The sequence below is a fragment of the Nicotiana tabacum genome, chromosome 7 (assembly GCF_000715075.1).
Source record: "Nicotiana tabacum cultivar K326 chromosome 7, ASM71507v2, whole genome shotgun sequence".
Taxonomy (NCBI): domain Eukaryota; kingdom Viridiplantae; phylum Streptophyta; class Magnoliopsida; order Solanales; family Solanaceae; genus Nicotiana; species Nicotiana tabacum.
In genome coordinates, this window is record NC_134086.1 from 176,392,756 (window position 1) to 176,409,281 (window position 16,526).

General features: G+C 40.8%; 1 protein-coding gene and 1 non-coding gene across 2 annotated transcripts; one reads left to right on the forward strand and one right to left on the reverse strand.

Moving 5' to 3' along the window:
* Positions 1-2,301: 2,301 nt before the first annotated feature.
* On the reverse strand, positions 2,302-2,787 carry LOC107790692 (uncharacterized). Its single transcript, XM_016612646.1, has one exon. It carries the CDS (start codon positions 2,785-2,787, stop codon positions 2,302-2,304), a length of 486 nt encoding a protein of 161 aa, XP_016468132.1.
* Positions 2,788-10,664: 7,877 nt separating this feature from the next.
* LOC142162532 (small nucleolar RNA R71) lies at positions 10,665-10,771 on the forward strand. Its single transcript, XR_012693782.1, has one exon. It is a non-coding gene; the product is annotated as a small nucleolar RNA R71 (small nucleolar RNA).
* The last annotated feature ends 5,755 nt before the right edge of the window (positions 10,772-16,526 follow it).

Sequence of the window (16,526 nt, forward strand, 5' to 3'; positions counted from 1 at the left end):
ATGTCCCCATGACTTTAAAAATTAAAGAGTAGTGAGGTAGAGGTACTTCCCTGATAGCTCACTCCTGGACGGAGACGGTATCTGGGTTCACGTTGCACGTGCGACCCAGAGTTATCAACCAGCCCAAGAACTTCTTTTCAGACTTCACCTATCTGTCAGCCACGGCCTCAACACGGGTACCTAAATCTGTGACTGAAGTACGTAACCCAGCCATCTCTTGTTCCAAATTGGTCATGCGGGTGCTCCTGTGTGGCTGTGAAGATGTAGATGCCCTAGATGGCACTGCAACTGCTACAAGGTGCTCCGAGGACTGTGGTTCGGTCCTCACATTCTCCTCTGCTTCATCCTCATCGTCTGAGTCATCAGAGCTACCACTACTCTCTTCCTCTGCTGCTGCTGGCTCCTTTTTCGTGGTTACTTTGTATGCTCGGAACTTGCGGTCCTTTTTCACGAGCCCATCCGCAGCTAGATTTTCGGGCACTCAAGCATACCTGCAAAGTTGAGTTATTAAAGAAGGGAAGAAGAATCCATACCTTTTTATTCGGCTGTATTACTTTAGCGACGTCGAAGTTGTACCCATTGACGAAGCACCAAATCAAAGCAGATCTGGACCCATTTACCTCTGTAGTATTGTGGGATGGAATCAAACGATTGTTGATCAGATACATCCAGCATTTTGCTTTAAAAGTGAGCACGGAGGAATGGAACTTCTCACCATATTGCATCCAAACCACATCTTTCCCCGGTGCACAGATTGTTTCAAATAATCTTTGCCACTTTTCCTGTGTGGAGTTATGGCCATACTCATAGAAGTCGTCATAATCAATGATAGGAGGGGTAGCTTGTACGCCATCCTTATCGCCTCAATAGAGGCATTGACCACTTTTCATCGTACTGTGATGATTCCATTGTCATTTTCAGGTGCGTTGGCATAAAATTCCCTCACAACCATTACATTACCCTCACCAGACTCATTTATGAAAGCTTGTAGCCCACATCTCATCAGCTCGTCGTACATGTGAGGGCAATGTCGTTGGAGCGATCGGACGTCAATACCCCACTCAAGAATTGGCTTTTTAGAAGCCTTCTCAACAAAGCGATCCTGGGCTTTAGCCGAGACAAATTTGGTATTATCGAAAGGGCATTCAGTGGCAGCCCCGCGTGTCCTGGATGAGCTTGCTTGTCTACTAGAAGATGGACTGGATGTGTGTTGTTTCTTCGCTGGAGCCATTGTACCTGAAGAATGGTAACAAATAAGTACTTCCCAACACCAAAAATTGTGACACGCTGCGGTTACTCATACTTCACATGCATACGTGGTCACAATTACATAACGATACTCACTGCGGCCTTTTTACAAACACCTTGTGGGCATTAGTCACTCACACCTTATTCCAAGTAATATACAACATAAACCCATCACCAATTCTTCCAAAGGTCCCAATTCAAGTAAACAACACTCTACAATTCGCACCCCCACAAATACTACAATAATTATTACCAAATCTACTACTAACAAACAAATAAAGACATAACCATATAAAAGAAATCACACTTAAACACACAAAAATCTACAGAGATTATGTGAAAACAAAGAAAGAAAATTTAAACAAGAATAACATACCTATAGTGAGAGTGAGGAGTAGATAAGAGGGTTAAAGGGGAATGTTGTTGGAGACTTAGATGAAGATGAAATTTTCTGGAAGAAGGGAGTGGAAGAAGAAAAGAATTTGAGTTGTGAGGGATTGGGAAGGGTTTTGTGAAGTGTTTTAGGGCGTGTGTTTTGGTATGTGAGGAGTTTGTTAGATATGGGTTATTAGATGGGGGGGGGGAATTTGGACTGAAGAAAGAAAAAAAATAGAATGATACAAAAAAATAAGAACAAGTGTAAATTAACGTAAAAAAAACATCCCTGAGTAGCGCGTTCAGATGCGCGATCGTTCTAGTCTAGCGCGTCCACGGCAGAGAGTTTTGCCAATTTAGTGCGTTCGCTAGCGCGATCGCGCTAGTAGCGCGTTCACTAGCGCGGTCCATGCAGAAAGTTTTGGCAATTTAGCAGCGCGGCCACTAGTGCGATCGCGCTAGTAGCGCGGCCATTAGCGCGGCCGCGCTAGGAGGCTTCAAAATTTTTTTTTACACTTTTCACCTGATTTTTCCATTTTTCGATTGCCTTATCATCCGCCCATTGTCACCTGCACTAGTTAGCATTTTCAAAAACTCACAATTAACTACTACTACCATCGGGTTGCCTCCCGATCAACGCCTTAGTTAACGTTGTGGCACGACGTAGATCAATCGCATTTAAGGCTCGCTCGACCTTTGTGGTTCAACGAGAAGCATGACGGACAGCTCTTTTGGTTCATCCATCCCCACATACAGTTTGGGTCGTTGTCCATTAACCTTGAAGGTGTTAGTTCTATCTTCACTGGTTATCTCCACATCCCCTGACGGGAACACTTCGGTCACCCTGAACGGCCCAGACCATCGGGACTTAAGCTTACCAGGAAACAATATCAACCTCGAATTGTACAATAATACCTTGTCTCCGGGTTTGAAATTTCTATCCACAATGTGTTTGTCATGCAGCATCTTTATTCTTTCCTTGTAAAGTCTCGTGCTTTCAAAGGCATGATATCTGAATTCCTCCAACTCATGCAACTTTGTCAGTCGATTTTCTCCAGCCTCATCAGGGTTCATGTTCAATTGCTTTAGTGCCCACCAAGCTCGATGTTCTAGCTCCGTAGGCAAGTGACAGGCCTTCCCAAATACCAACTTGTACGGTGACATACCGATAGGTGTTTTGAATGCAGTCCTATAGGCCTAGAGCGCATCGTCAAGCTTTTTCGCCCAATCAGTTCTTGTGGCGTTTACAGTTTTAGTGAGCACACTCTTGATCTCACGGTTTGAGACCTCTACCTGTCCGCTTGTTTGAGGGTGATACGGGGTTGCCACCTTGTGGTGCACGTCATATTTGGCTAGTAACTTCTCAAAGACACGGTTGCAAAAGTGCGTGCATCCGTCACTAATAATGGCTCTAGGAATCCCGAATCGGGTGAATATATTCTTCTTCAAGAACCTCACCACCACCCTCGAATCATTGGTGGGGAATGTTGTAGCTTCCACCCATTTGGATACATAATCTACTACAACAAGTATGTACTTATTGCCGTAAGAACTGAAGGGACCCATGAAATCAATTCCCCAGACATCGAACACCTCAACTTGCTGAATTGGATCCTTGGGCATCTCATGTTTATGGAATATGTTTCCCGTTCTTTGGCATTCGTTGCAGCCCTTTACCTATTGGTGAGCATCCTTAAAGATTGTTGGCCAGTAGAACCCGGCCTCTAACACCTTTGCTGCTGTCCGAACTCCTCCAAAATGTCCTCTATAAGGTGACGCGTGACAAGCCTGTAAAACAGAACATTGTTCTATCTCGGGGACACATCTCCGGATCATGTTGTCAATACAAATTTTAAACAAATGCGGTTCATCCCAATAGTAATTTCGGCAGTCACGATAAAATTCTTTTGAACATAGGAGAATTCATATGGTTCAATGCCGCAGGCCAAATAGTTTGCAATATCAGCATACCATAGCATATCGTCCACACTTGTGGCTAGCCGCTGCTCGTCTGTAAAGGTTTCCAGAATATCCTCAGACTCAATTGCATTTTCAGCACCTTCAAGGTGTGACAAATGATCAGCGACTTGGTTCTCTGTGCCCTTACGGTCACGAATCTCCAAGTCAAACTCTTGCAGAAGCAGCACCCAACGAATTAGGCGCGACTTGGACTCTTTTTTATCAACCAAATACCGAATAGCTGCGTGATATGTGTACGCGATCACCTTCGACCCGATCAAGTAAGACCTGAACTTATCAAAGGTGAACACGACAACCAACATTTCTTTTTCAGTTACCATGTAATTTAGCTGAGCATCATTAAACGTCCTACTTGAGTAGTAAATAGGGTGCATTACCTTATTCTTGCGCTGTCCCAACACGGCTCCCACAGCGTAGTCACTAGCATCACACATCAGTTCAAACGGTTACTCCCAGTCGGGAGCAATTATAATCGGTGATGTAACTAGCCGCTTCTTTAGTTCCTCAAAAGCCACCCTGCAATCATCAGAAAACACAAATGGGTTATCCTTTTTGAGCAACTTACAAAGGGGATTGGCGATCTTGGAAAAATCCTTGATGAATCGCCGGTAGAAGTCGGCGTGTCCCAGGAAGCTACGAATAGCCTTGACTGATATGGGATGTGGAAGTTTTTCTATCACGTCGACTTTGGCTCTGTCCACCTCAATCCCTTTACTCGACACTAAGTTCCCCAAGACGATTCCTTCTTGTACCATGAAGTGGCACTTCTCCCAATTCAACACTAGATTCGTCTCGATGCACCTCTTCAGTACACGGTTTAAATTTGCTAGGCATTCATCGAACGAATTTTCCACCACTGAAAAATCATCCATGAAGACCTCCATAATGTTTTCCACCATGTCTGTGAAAATGGCCATCATGCGCCGTTGGAATGTTGCAGGTGCATTAGAAAGACCAAATGGCATTCTCCTGAAGGCAAACACTCCGTAAGGGCAAGTAAATGAAGTCTTTTCCCTATCCTCCGGGGCAATAGAAATCTGGTTGTACCCTGAGTACCCATCCAGAAAATAGAAGTGTGACCTCCCTGCCAATCTATCTAACATCTGATCAATGAAAGGAAGTGGGAAGCGGTCCTTCCGGGTGGCTAGATTTAGCTTTCTATAATCCATGCAGATTGTCCAGCCTGTGACGGTTCTTGTAGAGATCAATTCGTTGGTATCATTCTTAACTACCGTTATGACACCCTTTTTAGGTACACATTGAACTGGGCTAACCCAGCTACTATCAGAAATTGGGAAAATGATTCCCGCATCTAACCACTTGATCACTTCTTTCTTCACCACCTCTTTCATATTGGGGTTCAACCTTCTTTGGTGTTCCCTGAAAGGTTTGTGTCCCTCTTCAAGTAAAATTTTGTGCATAAAGTATGCAGGGTTGATCCCCTTTATGTCTGCCATGGTCTACCCAATGGCAGTCTTGCACTCCTTAAGTACCTGCAAAAGTTGTTGTGCCTGTACATCTAACAAACTAGATGAGATAATAATAGGTAATGTGGAGACAGGTCCAAGAAACTCATACCTGAGATGGGTTGGCAATGGCTTTAACTCCAGCTTTGGTGGTTCTTCGATTGATGGCTTGGCTGGAGGAGTTTCTCTGTTTTCCAGGTGCAAGGGCTCAAATTCAAGAGTTCTATCCCAGAACCTTCTACCATCTAATGCCATCACCCATCAAGCCAGTTCTTCTCCCTTTACCTCATTGTCACGACCCAAAATCCCAACCTGGTCGTGATGGCGCCTCTCGTGAGGACAAGGCCAGCCAATCAACAAAACAGTACATATCTTTATAATTACTTAGCAGGAATAAGTCTAAATCATGGGCAATATAATCTTAAATGCGAAATAAACGTGATAGAACAAGGAAAACCCTCCCAACTCAGCCCGAAATCGGGGTGTCACAAGTCATGAGCTACTACAGAGTTTACTAATATTTTATAAAGTCTGGAATTATCATAAATAACAAAGATAAGGGAGAAAATGGGGTTGCGGACATCAACCGCTACCTTGTTACTCCTAGTCACCGCCTGGTCTGGAAAGAATCAGCGCTCAGGAGCGAACTCAGCTCTGCCTGTATCTGCACACATGGTGCAGGGAGTAATGTGAGTACTCCGACCCAGTGAGTAATAAAAATAAATAACGACTGAAAACATGAAATCTCATAACGGCACAATATAGCGCTATCCCAAGCAGTAAAATCAGTTATACAGTAAAATAGTGAGTATCAGATAATTCTTCTTTTAAAACAGTAAAGACAAATAATTTCCACAGAAAGGATAAATCAAAAGCTTGCCCCTCGGGCTCAATATGTAAATCTCAGTATAGTATCAGCCCCTCGGGCTCACTCCCAACTCACCAGCACACAACATCAGCCCCTCGGGCTCACTCCCAACTCACCACACACAAGCAACGGCCTCTCGGGCCCACTCCCAACTCACCTGGGTACCCTGCGCTCACTGGGGGTGTGTACAGACTCCGGAGGGGCTCCTACAGCCCAAGCGCAATATCAATAGGCCTGAAAGCCTTCACACATCACACACGAGGCCTGAAAGCCTCCTCATATAACACTCGATGCCTGAAAGCCTTCTCACATCACTCAACATATCCTCACGTATGGCCCTCGGCCTCAATCAGTCCAGAAAATAATCATAAGCCTCTTGGGCATCAGTAAAATAATAGTGCTCAGCTCAACAACATTATAAATATCATTAAATCCCGAGTTGAGTATAAATGTAGCTAAGCTCGCAAAATAATATAATTCAATTGGACTGAGTTCAAATAATATTTCAATTCGTGAGTAAAATAGTGATGTAAATTCACAAAAGATTTCAGATAATTGGCACGAAGCCTAAATATTGCAATAAGCCCAATCATAGTGAAAAACAATAAATCTCTATCAATTATGCGGTAAAAATACCAACTGGGATGGACCAAGTCACAATCCCCAATTGTAAATGACATCGCGCTCGTCATACAACGCGTGTCTCATCTCAACATAGCAGTATGTTGTGCAATCCGGGGTTTCAAACCCTCAGTGCATCATTTAAAGTCATTACTCACCTCGAACCGGTGAAATCTATAGCTTGCGATGCCTTTGCCCCTCAAATCAGCCTCCACACACGTTGAATCTAACCAAAATCAGAGCGAATACATCACAATATGCTAAGGAAACAATACCCAATCGAAAATACTCAAAAAACGTTAAAAATCACGAAGTTGGCAAAACCCGAGCCCCGGACTCACTTCTCGAAAAATTACGAAAGTCACATCACCGGATTCATCGTCTCGCCACGAGTCCGTACATATAAAATTTACCAAAATCGGAGTTCAAATGACCCCTCAAATCTTCAAATCTTATTTTCAAATCCCTAGGTCCAAAATTCCCAATTTACACCTCAAAAACATGTAATCTAGTCGGATTATTCGATGATAATTCAATATTATGGAGTAGGAATAATCACAAGTGATTTACCTCAAGATTTCTCATGATTTCTTGCTCAAAAATCGCCCCAAACCGTGTTATTTCGCAAGAAAATAGGTAAAAAAAAACGAGCAGAAACGCAACAGCTTTTAATAAGCAAATCTGGTCGCTAAAGACCCAAATCTGGTCGCTAAAGGTGCTAATCTGGTCGCTAAAAGTGTCACACCAGACCTGATGTACCAGCACTCTTTAATTTCACTAAAAAAGGCTCTAAATCCTTCATACGAACTTGGAATTAGACGATTCTTGTTCCTATGAGTTACAAATAATAATACAAACACAACCCTTCAATCGAAACTCAATTCGGAGCTCATTTGCCCAGTGCGATATCCATTTCGCTCGTTAAACAATTACTCATGTTTCGCGTCAAAAACCCAATCACGACTTGATGAAATTAGACCAAAATTTCTAGATCAGTCCTATAATTCATTATCAAAATTCTGAAAGTCTCGGAATCAAATTTGGATCTTTAGAACTAAACGGGAACCTTTAGATCATTACATTTATGCTCAAAACGGCAAAAATCTTCCAAAAAGTCTTCCAAATTTGTCTGAGCCTCATGGGATCCCAACAAAGTATACTAACAAGTCCCATAATATGACACAAACTTAGTTGTTTCTTCGAATCACCAAAAACAACGCAAAAATACTAAATTCACCTCGGATTCAAGCCTATGAACTTTGAAACTTCTAATTTTCACATCCGATGTCGAAACACATCAAAACTAGTCCAAATGATCTCAAATTTTGCAGACAAGTCCAAAATGACATAACGAAGCTACAGAAACTCTCGGAATTCCATTCCAAGCCTTGGATCAAAATCTTACCTATCAACCGGAATTCGCCAAAATACTAACTTTGCCGATTCAAGCTTGATTCTACACCGGTCATCACAAAATATTCCGGACACACTCCTAAGTCCCAAATCACCTAACAAAGCTATCCGAACCATAAAATTTGTATTTCGAGCGCTCTAACACATAATTCAATATCCGGTTAACTTTTCCAACTTAAGCTTCCTTAAAAGAGACTAAGTGTCTCAAACCTTACAAAAATCATTAAGGAATGACTTCAAATTTTGCACACAAGTCACATTCGACATTATGGACTTGCCCTAACTTTCGGAATCGCATTCCGACCCCGATATCAAAATTTCCACTTCCGATCGAATTTTCTCAAAAACCTTCAAATTTCTATATTTAGCCAAACGGCTCCAAAATGACCTACGGACCTCCGAATTCACTTCCGATCACGCTCCCAAATCTAGAATCACCATACGGAGCTACTCCCAGTCTCGGAATTCCAAACGGACATCAATAACACTGAAATGCATTTTAAGCCAAACTGATGCAATTTCTTCTAAAATGCTATCTTCCACAATAGGCGCTAAAACGCTCCCGGGTTATCCAAAACCCGATCCGGGCATAAGCCCAAGTCCGAAATCATCATACAAACCAGCTGGAACCTTCGGATCCCAATTCCGAGGTCGTTTACTCAAAATTCCAATCCTAGTTCATTTCTTCAATTTTAAGCTTTCAAAATGAGAATTTCCATTTAGATTTGACTCCAAACTTCCTGAATTTTAATTCTGACCATACACACAAGTCAATATACCTGAGATGAAGCTGCTCATGGCCTTAAACTACTGAATGACACGCTGGAGCTCAAAATGACCGATTGGGTCGTTACACTCATCTAAATTCATTAAACACGCAGCGAGGGGGTCTTCAATAGTCAGCAGTTCATCATCGGTCTCTACGATTACATCCATGGCATCAATAAAAGAGCAATTGGAAAATTCACTTGGTCGCCTCATAGATTTCTGCACATTGAATGTTATCTCTTCATCGTTCAACCTCATCTTTAACTCCCCAGTTTCATAATCAATTAAAGCTCTACCCGTGGCCAGGAACGGTCTTCCCAAAATTATGGGAATCTCTTCATCCACTTTACAGTATAAGATTACAAAATCTATAGGGAACACAAATTTCCCTAACTGAATCAACACATCATCCAGAATACCAGAGGGTCGCTTTACCGTCCTGTCAGTCAGCTGCAACAACATAGAGGTGGGTCTAGCTCTTCCAATACCCAGTCTCTTATAATTTTCTAGGGGAATAAGATTAATGCCGGCCCCTAGATCACACAGTTCTTTAGCAAAGGCAAAATCACCAATAGTGCATGGGATTGTAAAGCTCCCTCGGTCAGACAGCTTTTTCGCAATTGGTTTAGTTACCACTGTACTCAGGTCTGAGTAAGAGTAACTGTGGCCAAGTCTTGGAAATCAAATTTTCGGGACATTAAGTCCTTCATCATTTTTGCATACCCAGGCATCTCTTTCAAAGCATCAATCAAGGGAATATTTACCTGGATTTGTTTTAGCATCTCCAAAAACTTCTTGTATTACTCCTCTTTTTGGTACTTAACTAGCCTCTGAGGAAACGGTGCAGGAGGTCTCTTCTTTCCAATCATTTGGCTTCGATCTTTATCAGCTGCCACATCAACCACTGGTTCTTGTGCTGTCTCAGCTTCTTTCTCGGTCTCCATTTAAATGCTACTTTCTTCCTGGGCAGGCTGGACTGTCACCTCTGTCAGTTTCGTTGATTCATCCAACTCAATGGGCACTGATATGAGTGTCTCAACCACCCTGGCTTCTCGAGCCCTTTCTTGCTCGACATCCAAATCTCTGCCATTCCGTAGGCTCACCGCCATTATCTGTTTTGGGACTTGATATTTTGGATTTACCTGGGTATCTACAGGTAGTGTTCCATGAGGGCGAGAGACATCGAAATTTGGCCCATCTGCATTTCAATATTTTTGATCGCTGAATCATGTGCATCTACTCTCTCGCTAATCTTTGTATTAGACCCAATAACCTTTTGCATCATTGCTTCCAGTCTAGAAAACCCATCTTCCTGCCTTCCACTATACTGCTGTTGAGTAGGGTGATACCCCTGCTGTTGATTCTGATTACTGTATTCTTGTGGCCTTGGGTAAGGTGCTATATTGTTGGGGGGTCTCATACCTCCCACATTCCCACTGTTGAACTGTGATTGGGATGGCATGTACTGTTGATTCTGCTGGCCCCAACTCTGACTACCATGTCTCTTGCTCCCATAATTAGTCACATAGTTCATATCTTCAGGGTAATGCTGATGATCGTGTTCTGATTTCCACTGGTTACCAATTGGCTGACTAATGCAAGATGTGCACAAGCCCCCATTAGTAGTATCTACAATATGTACCTGTTGCTTTTGCCCTGACTCTTCCACCTTTTTGGTGAGTATGCTCATCTGTGTCAATAAGGCGGCCATATTTTCAGCCATTGAATTGGATGGATCTAAAGGCACTAATTGCACCACTGGAGTGATTGGTGCATTTCTGTTATCCATTCCCGAATTCTGCGCCATCTTGTCAAGCAGACCTTGACCTTCTCTCCATGTTTTACTCAAAAATTAAGCATCAACAATGTTCTTCACGCTATCTGACAATCCTATGTAGAACCGCTGTCCCAACATCAAATCTGGAATGCCATGGTGCGGACATATGACCAGCATCCCTTTAAAACGCTCCCATGTTTCATGCAATGTTTCCATTGGTCTCTATTTAAAACTCAAAATGTCATCAATCTGTTGGGTGGTTTTGTTGGGGTGGAACTTGTTCACGAATTGCCTGACTAACTCCTCCCAAGTTGTTATGGAATTTATGGGGAGTGAGTTTAACCAGGTCTGAGCAGCTCCTGTCACTGAAAATGGGAATAATAGCAACTTGATTGCTTCTGGAGTTACATTGGGCTGCCTTTAGGTTTTGCAGATTGAGAGAAATTTTTTCAAATGTTGTTGAGGATCTTCGACTTGTGACCCTGAAAATAATCCCTTGTTTTGCAACAAATGCAGCATGTTATTCATGATTTGGAAGGATTCAGCTTGTATCTGCGGGACTAAAATCGAGGTGGCTAGATTTTTAGCAGTGGGTTGTGCCCAGTCATAGAGAGCCGCCTCTGGCACAAGAGGTGTCACTGGCGCTATTGGTACAGCTGGGTGTTCTTCCTATCTCCCATTGTTGTTTCTAATGGGTCAGTTGTTTGTTGTTGTTTGTTTTTCCGGTTGGCCCGGTTCAAGGCCTTGAAAAATTTCTCGGGACCTGGTAATGCCTCAAATACTTCACCAGTTCTCGATGAGTTTCTAGGCATGCACCTGTGCAACCAAGTCGACAACAACAACAACAACAACAACCCAGTATAATCCCACTTAGTGGGGTCTGGGGAGGGTAGTGTGTACGCAGACCTTACCCCTACCCTGAGGTAGAGAGGCTGTTTCCAAATAGACCCCCGACATCCTTCCCTCCAAGAACTTCCCACCTTGCTCTTGGGGAGACTCGAACTCACAACCTCTTGGTTGGAAGTGGAGGTTGCTTACCATCAAAGCAACCAAGTCGACAAACGTAAAAAATTTCAATGTAAAAGTTAGGTATAGAGAGAACTAACTACACTAAGAATTTTTGTACTTCTTTCAATCGTAATTGATAATACCGTTAATTCCCCGGCAACGGCGCCAAAATTTTATCACGCTCAACTGTGTCTATTAAAAGACTAAGCGGGCGTTGCAAATATAATCCGAGGTATTATGCCCCGAGTCGAATCCCACAGGGAATTAACGTATCAAGAGAAGCCTTTAAAGTACTAAATTCTTATGAGTCAACCTTCTCAAACTTTGTAAATGTTATGGTCACTACTCCAACTAACAGAATCGATAAAACAAAGATTAACTACTACGCAGTTGTAGACAATTGGAATAAAGGTCTAAGGTAATGGTTATCCCCGTTGTTGAATTCCTTAGTCGTATGTTTCTTATAGTTATGAATTAGTTGTCTCTAATGATCATGAACTCTCCAGCTATCATAACTCTCTCTCAAATAATTATGATAATTTACTAGACGCACTCTCTCAAGCTACGCTAGCTAGATTCTCATTACAGTTCACTTAGATCGCACCCGAGGTATCGTTATCTCTACTCCAACCTCTAAACCCTCGGTTATGACTCTCGCCTATACTCCGGGAGTGATGTTGTTCAAATAATTACCTAAATATGCACTCTCTCTCAAGTAGATACATAATAAATAGGAACGGTAATTGAGGATCCTTTCAACTAACCAAAATCAAAACGTAGTTGAACAAATAGACATTAATAACCAATTCAAACTATATTAATATAACAACAAGTTCATCAACAACGGGTTCACCCAAAACCTTAGATTAAAAGAGTTAGCTACTCATAACAATGATGTTCATCACAATAATTAAATTCATTACAAATCATAAAAACAAAAGGAAGAAGAGAAGAACTTGATGTAGAATACTCCTCCTTGCCTCTTGCCTTTCCTTTTCTTGCTATCAGCTATCAAAAGCTACACACACACTCCTTGGGCGAGATTGACCTTCTATAGGTTAATTGAATTTGCCCCCCACACTTCCAAATTTACTCCCAGGAATTATTTTCCGGAAATGGGCTAGCGCGGCCGCGTTAGTGGGCGCGCTAATGGCCGTGCTAGTAGCCTTACCATTCTGCCTCGACCATCTGGGCTAGCGTGGTCGCGCTAGTCTAGGCCTTCATTTGGTCGATTCTTTTTCTCGTCGTCTCGCTTACTCAGCTCCTAGGGGTCTTTCTTGCTTCAATGCAGCTCCAATCACATCTTTAAGGCCTTATATAAACTCCTCATTCCTGCAACACAATTTAGAGCTCATTTTTCATCATTTGATTATATTAGAGCATTGAAACATAATCAAGTTGGGAAAAAACAATCGTCAAATGACATAAATCTAGCCTAATATCAACAAGCAACTTTAGTTACTTCTGGGTAGCCACTATTTTAGGGAACCATAGAGTAAATACAGCTGTACCAATTGATACTTTTAGAAATACGTTGACCTAGATAAATACAAGTTTTGTTTCTGATATCATAAGTCGTCTAATGTGATGCTTTTATCAACTTTGCAGATCAGAATTATCCCAAGTTATTCAGCTGATAGAGAGAACTTCTAATAAATCAAGCAGATGTTGTTCTAAAAAGAGCAGAGAATGCAAAATGTCCGATGGAGTGTGATATTCTAATGTCATTCTTTCCTATTTTCAAACTCATGTAGCAGATATAAAGTTTTGTTTATTGTCATTGCCAAAGAAAATTCAGTGTTCAGGATAAGGTCACAGATATAAGGTGTCTTCTTCAGAAGCTTCAATTCTCATGTTATGGATAAATGTAGTCATGTAAAATTAATCCAACAAGAACACTGAAAAACCAGGTAAAGAATAGATCTGAACAGATTTCATTTGCTAAAGAATATTATGCTTATCTCTTTACAAAATTACATTCAATCGGGATCTACTGTTGCAGCTAACAGTAACCCCCTCTATCTAATTATCAGTGGTATCATATAAATGATGTGTCTTTTCCTAACTCTTCTAATGTACAGACTGGAGTCCAGGTTAGTTCTTTAAAAAATTATGAAAGGAAAAGCCTCAGATCCTACACAAGCTAGAAGTAAGATCAACGAACATATCCTCGCTACAGGGAATTGTGAGACCACCCATTGGATGATCAAATCCAAATTCTTCCTCAGCTTGGCTAAGCAAGTCTTGAAATGCCGGTTGACTCAAGAATGATAATGGGATCACAAATCTCTTCTTTTGCTTCTCTCCAACATAAACAGCAAAATATCCATTTGGAACATCTCCAGCTGTAGAAGACTTCTTGATTATACGAGGCATACGGATAGCCATGGTTGTTTAGTTTAATACAGATGAGCAAATAAGGAAGGGAATAATTAGTAATGACCCTGAAAGCAGAGAAAAGCTTTGTATGGTTGCAAGTTTTGCTGAGAGTTGTTATGCTAAATCCTTCTTTCTATGTGTTTAAATAGGCCAATGACAAGTTGTATACTCCTACTGATGTGCATTGAACAGGCATTTTGTGGGCACCAGCTAAAGACAAAAGAACTTGAAGTATCACATGGTTTTGCCTTCCAACTCATTGTCATACTACTATTATACATTGAGACTCGTCTAAAAGCAGAAGGTTCCACTGATTTTCACAACATCAGACAGATGGAAACCTCCTCATCTTATTGAAAATGGTATACTTAGGGACCACCCAGAGCCATTTCTTGATGTTTAATCAACAAGTTTTGGTCACTATTCCAATGACTGATCATGAAATCTGAATCTATGAGGGGCATATCCTATGAATTTTAGACAAAATCTGATCGTCCACAGTGCTAAAGCGATGGCTCAAGATACAAGTTGTTTCTTATGACAAAAACTACATACTTATGGTTCCAAGTGGTGCTGCAGTTGAAGACTTCCACTTTATCTATAAAATGGTCAAATTAGGATCATTATCTTTTGAATAATAGGGATTTTAGATAAGTTGGAATATTTCTCCTGTTTCACTTATCAATAAGAAGGTCGTCATAGGTAATATTCCTGGTCAAAGAAGAGCAAAACCAACCAGTGTCTACTTTGTGTTGTGCCACTGCTGAGCATGTGTGGACCTCAACACTGATTATCTAGGAAACAACCAAGAAAAGTAATGTCTGAAGAATATAAAAAAACTTATCTCTAATGTGGTGAGCAATTGTGATAATGAATGAGTTGACTTTAACAACACTTTTTTTAATACATAGTTCCATATGCAGTATCTCAAAGGAGAAGAAGCTTTCTCCAGAAATAAGCCTTGACTACTCCGACTAATTCTGGTAATGATTAAAGCATATCTGAGTACTTAGAACATAGTATATATGGGGATAACACTGTTTCAGTACATATTAAAAGGTTCAGTTAATTAACAGATATGATCAAAGTTCATTATGTTATGGGTTTGGATTCAATAACTTGCAAAGAAGCAACATTACTTAATGATACATATTTAAATGGGCCCAAGTTTTTTTTATCTATAATCACAACCCAAATCCACTTAATTTTGTGACTTGGTCAAAATTACTCTTTTGTAATTCCAGGCTTGGAGGATAGTTTAGCGCAGATAGTGCCGAGTAACTACAATCCATATGAGCTGTACTAATCGATGCTTTTAGAAATAAGTTGACTATAATAAGTACGATTTTTAGTTCCTCATATAATAATTTGCTTTAATATGACAGATTTGATCAAATTTAAGATCATAATTATCCTACGTTTTATAGGTGATCAAGAGAAATTCTAATAAACCAAGCCAGAGAGTTGTTTTAAGAAGAGCAGAGAACGAAATTGTCTAATGGAGTGTGATCTATTAAATTTCACTTCATTGATATATAGAAATTTCTGTTGCAGATATAAAGGGAGGGCTATTTGGCGTCATTGTCAAAAATTATTTCAGTGATCAGGATAAAGTTACAGAGAATGTCCTCTTTAGAAGCTCTATTTACATTGTTATGAAGAAAATGAAGTCATGTAAAGAAATTTATTAAACAAGAATACTGATAAATCAATTGGCTAAAGAATGTCTCCAAAAGATACTTATCATTTACTAAAGAATGTGTTATTTGTCTCTTTGACATCAGCTACTAAAAATTACATTCAAAATTGCCTTTCAATTCTTCTGATGTACAAACTGAAAAATCCAGGTTAGTTCTTTACAAAACTGTGAAAGCAAAAGCCTCAGATCCTACACAAGCGAGAAGTAAGATCAAAGAACACATCCTCGCTACAGGGAACTGTGAGACCGCCCATTGGATGATCAAATCCAAATTCTTCCTCAGCTTGACTTAGCAATTCGTGAAATAAAGGTTGGCTCAAGAACGATATAAGGATTACAAATCTCTTCTTTAGCTTCACCCCAACATAAACAGCAAAATGACCCTTCGGAACATCTCCAGTTGTAGTAGACTTCTTAATTATACGAGGCATATGGATAGCCATAGTCTTTAGTTCAATATAAATGAACAAATAAGGAAGGAAATAACTAGTGAGGACCTTAAAAGTAGAGGAAAGCTTTGAATGTTTTCAAGTTTTGCTGAGTGTTGTGGTGGTAGAGGCTTCTTTTCATGTGTTTATATAGTGCCAATGACAAGTTGTTGCATCCTAGTAATTTGCATTGAATAGGCATTATGTGAGCAGCAGCTTAAGACAATAGCACCTGAAGTATCACATGCCTTTGCCTTCCAACTCACAATCATACTATCTAGACTATGGAATTAGTCTAAACCAGAAGGTCCTACTGATTTTCACAACAAAGAACAGATTCAGGAAACCTCATCTTCTCGAAAATGGTATAGTTAGGGACCACCTCTAGCCATTTCTTGATGTTAAATCAACAAGTTGTAGTCAGAATTCCAATAATTGGTCATAAAATGCGAATCTATATGAGGGCATATCCTGAAAAATTTAGACAAAATCTGAT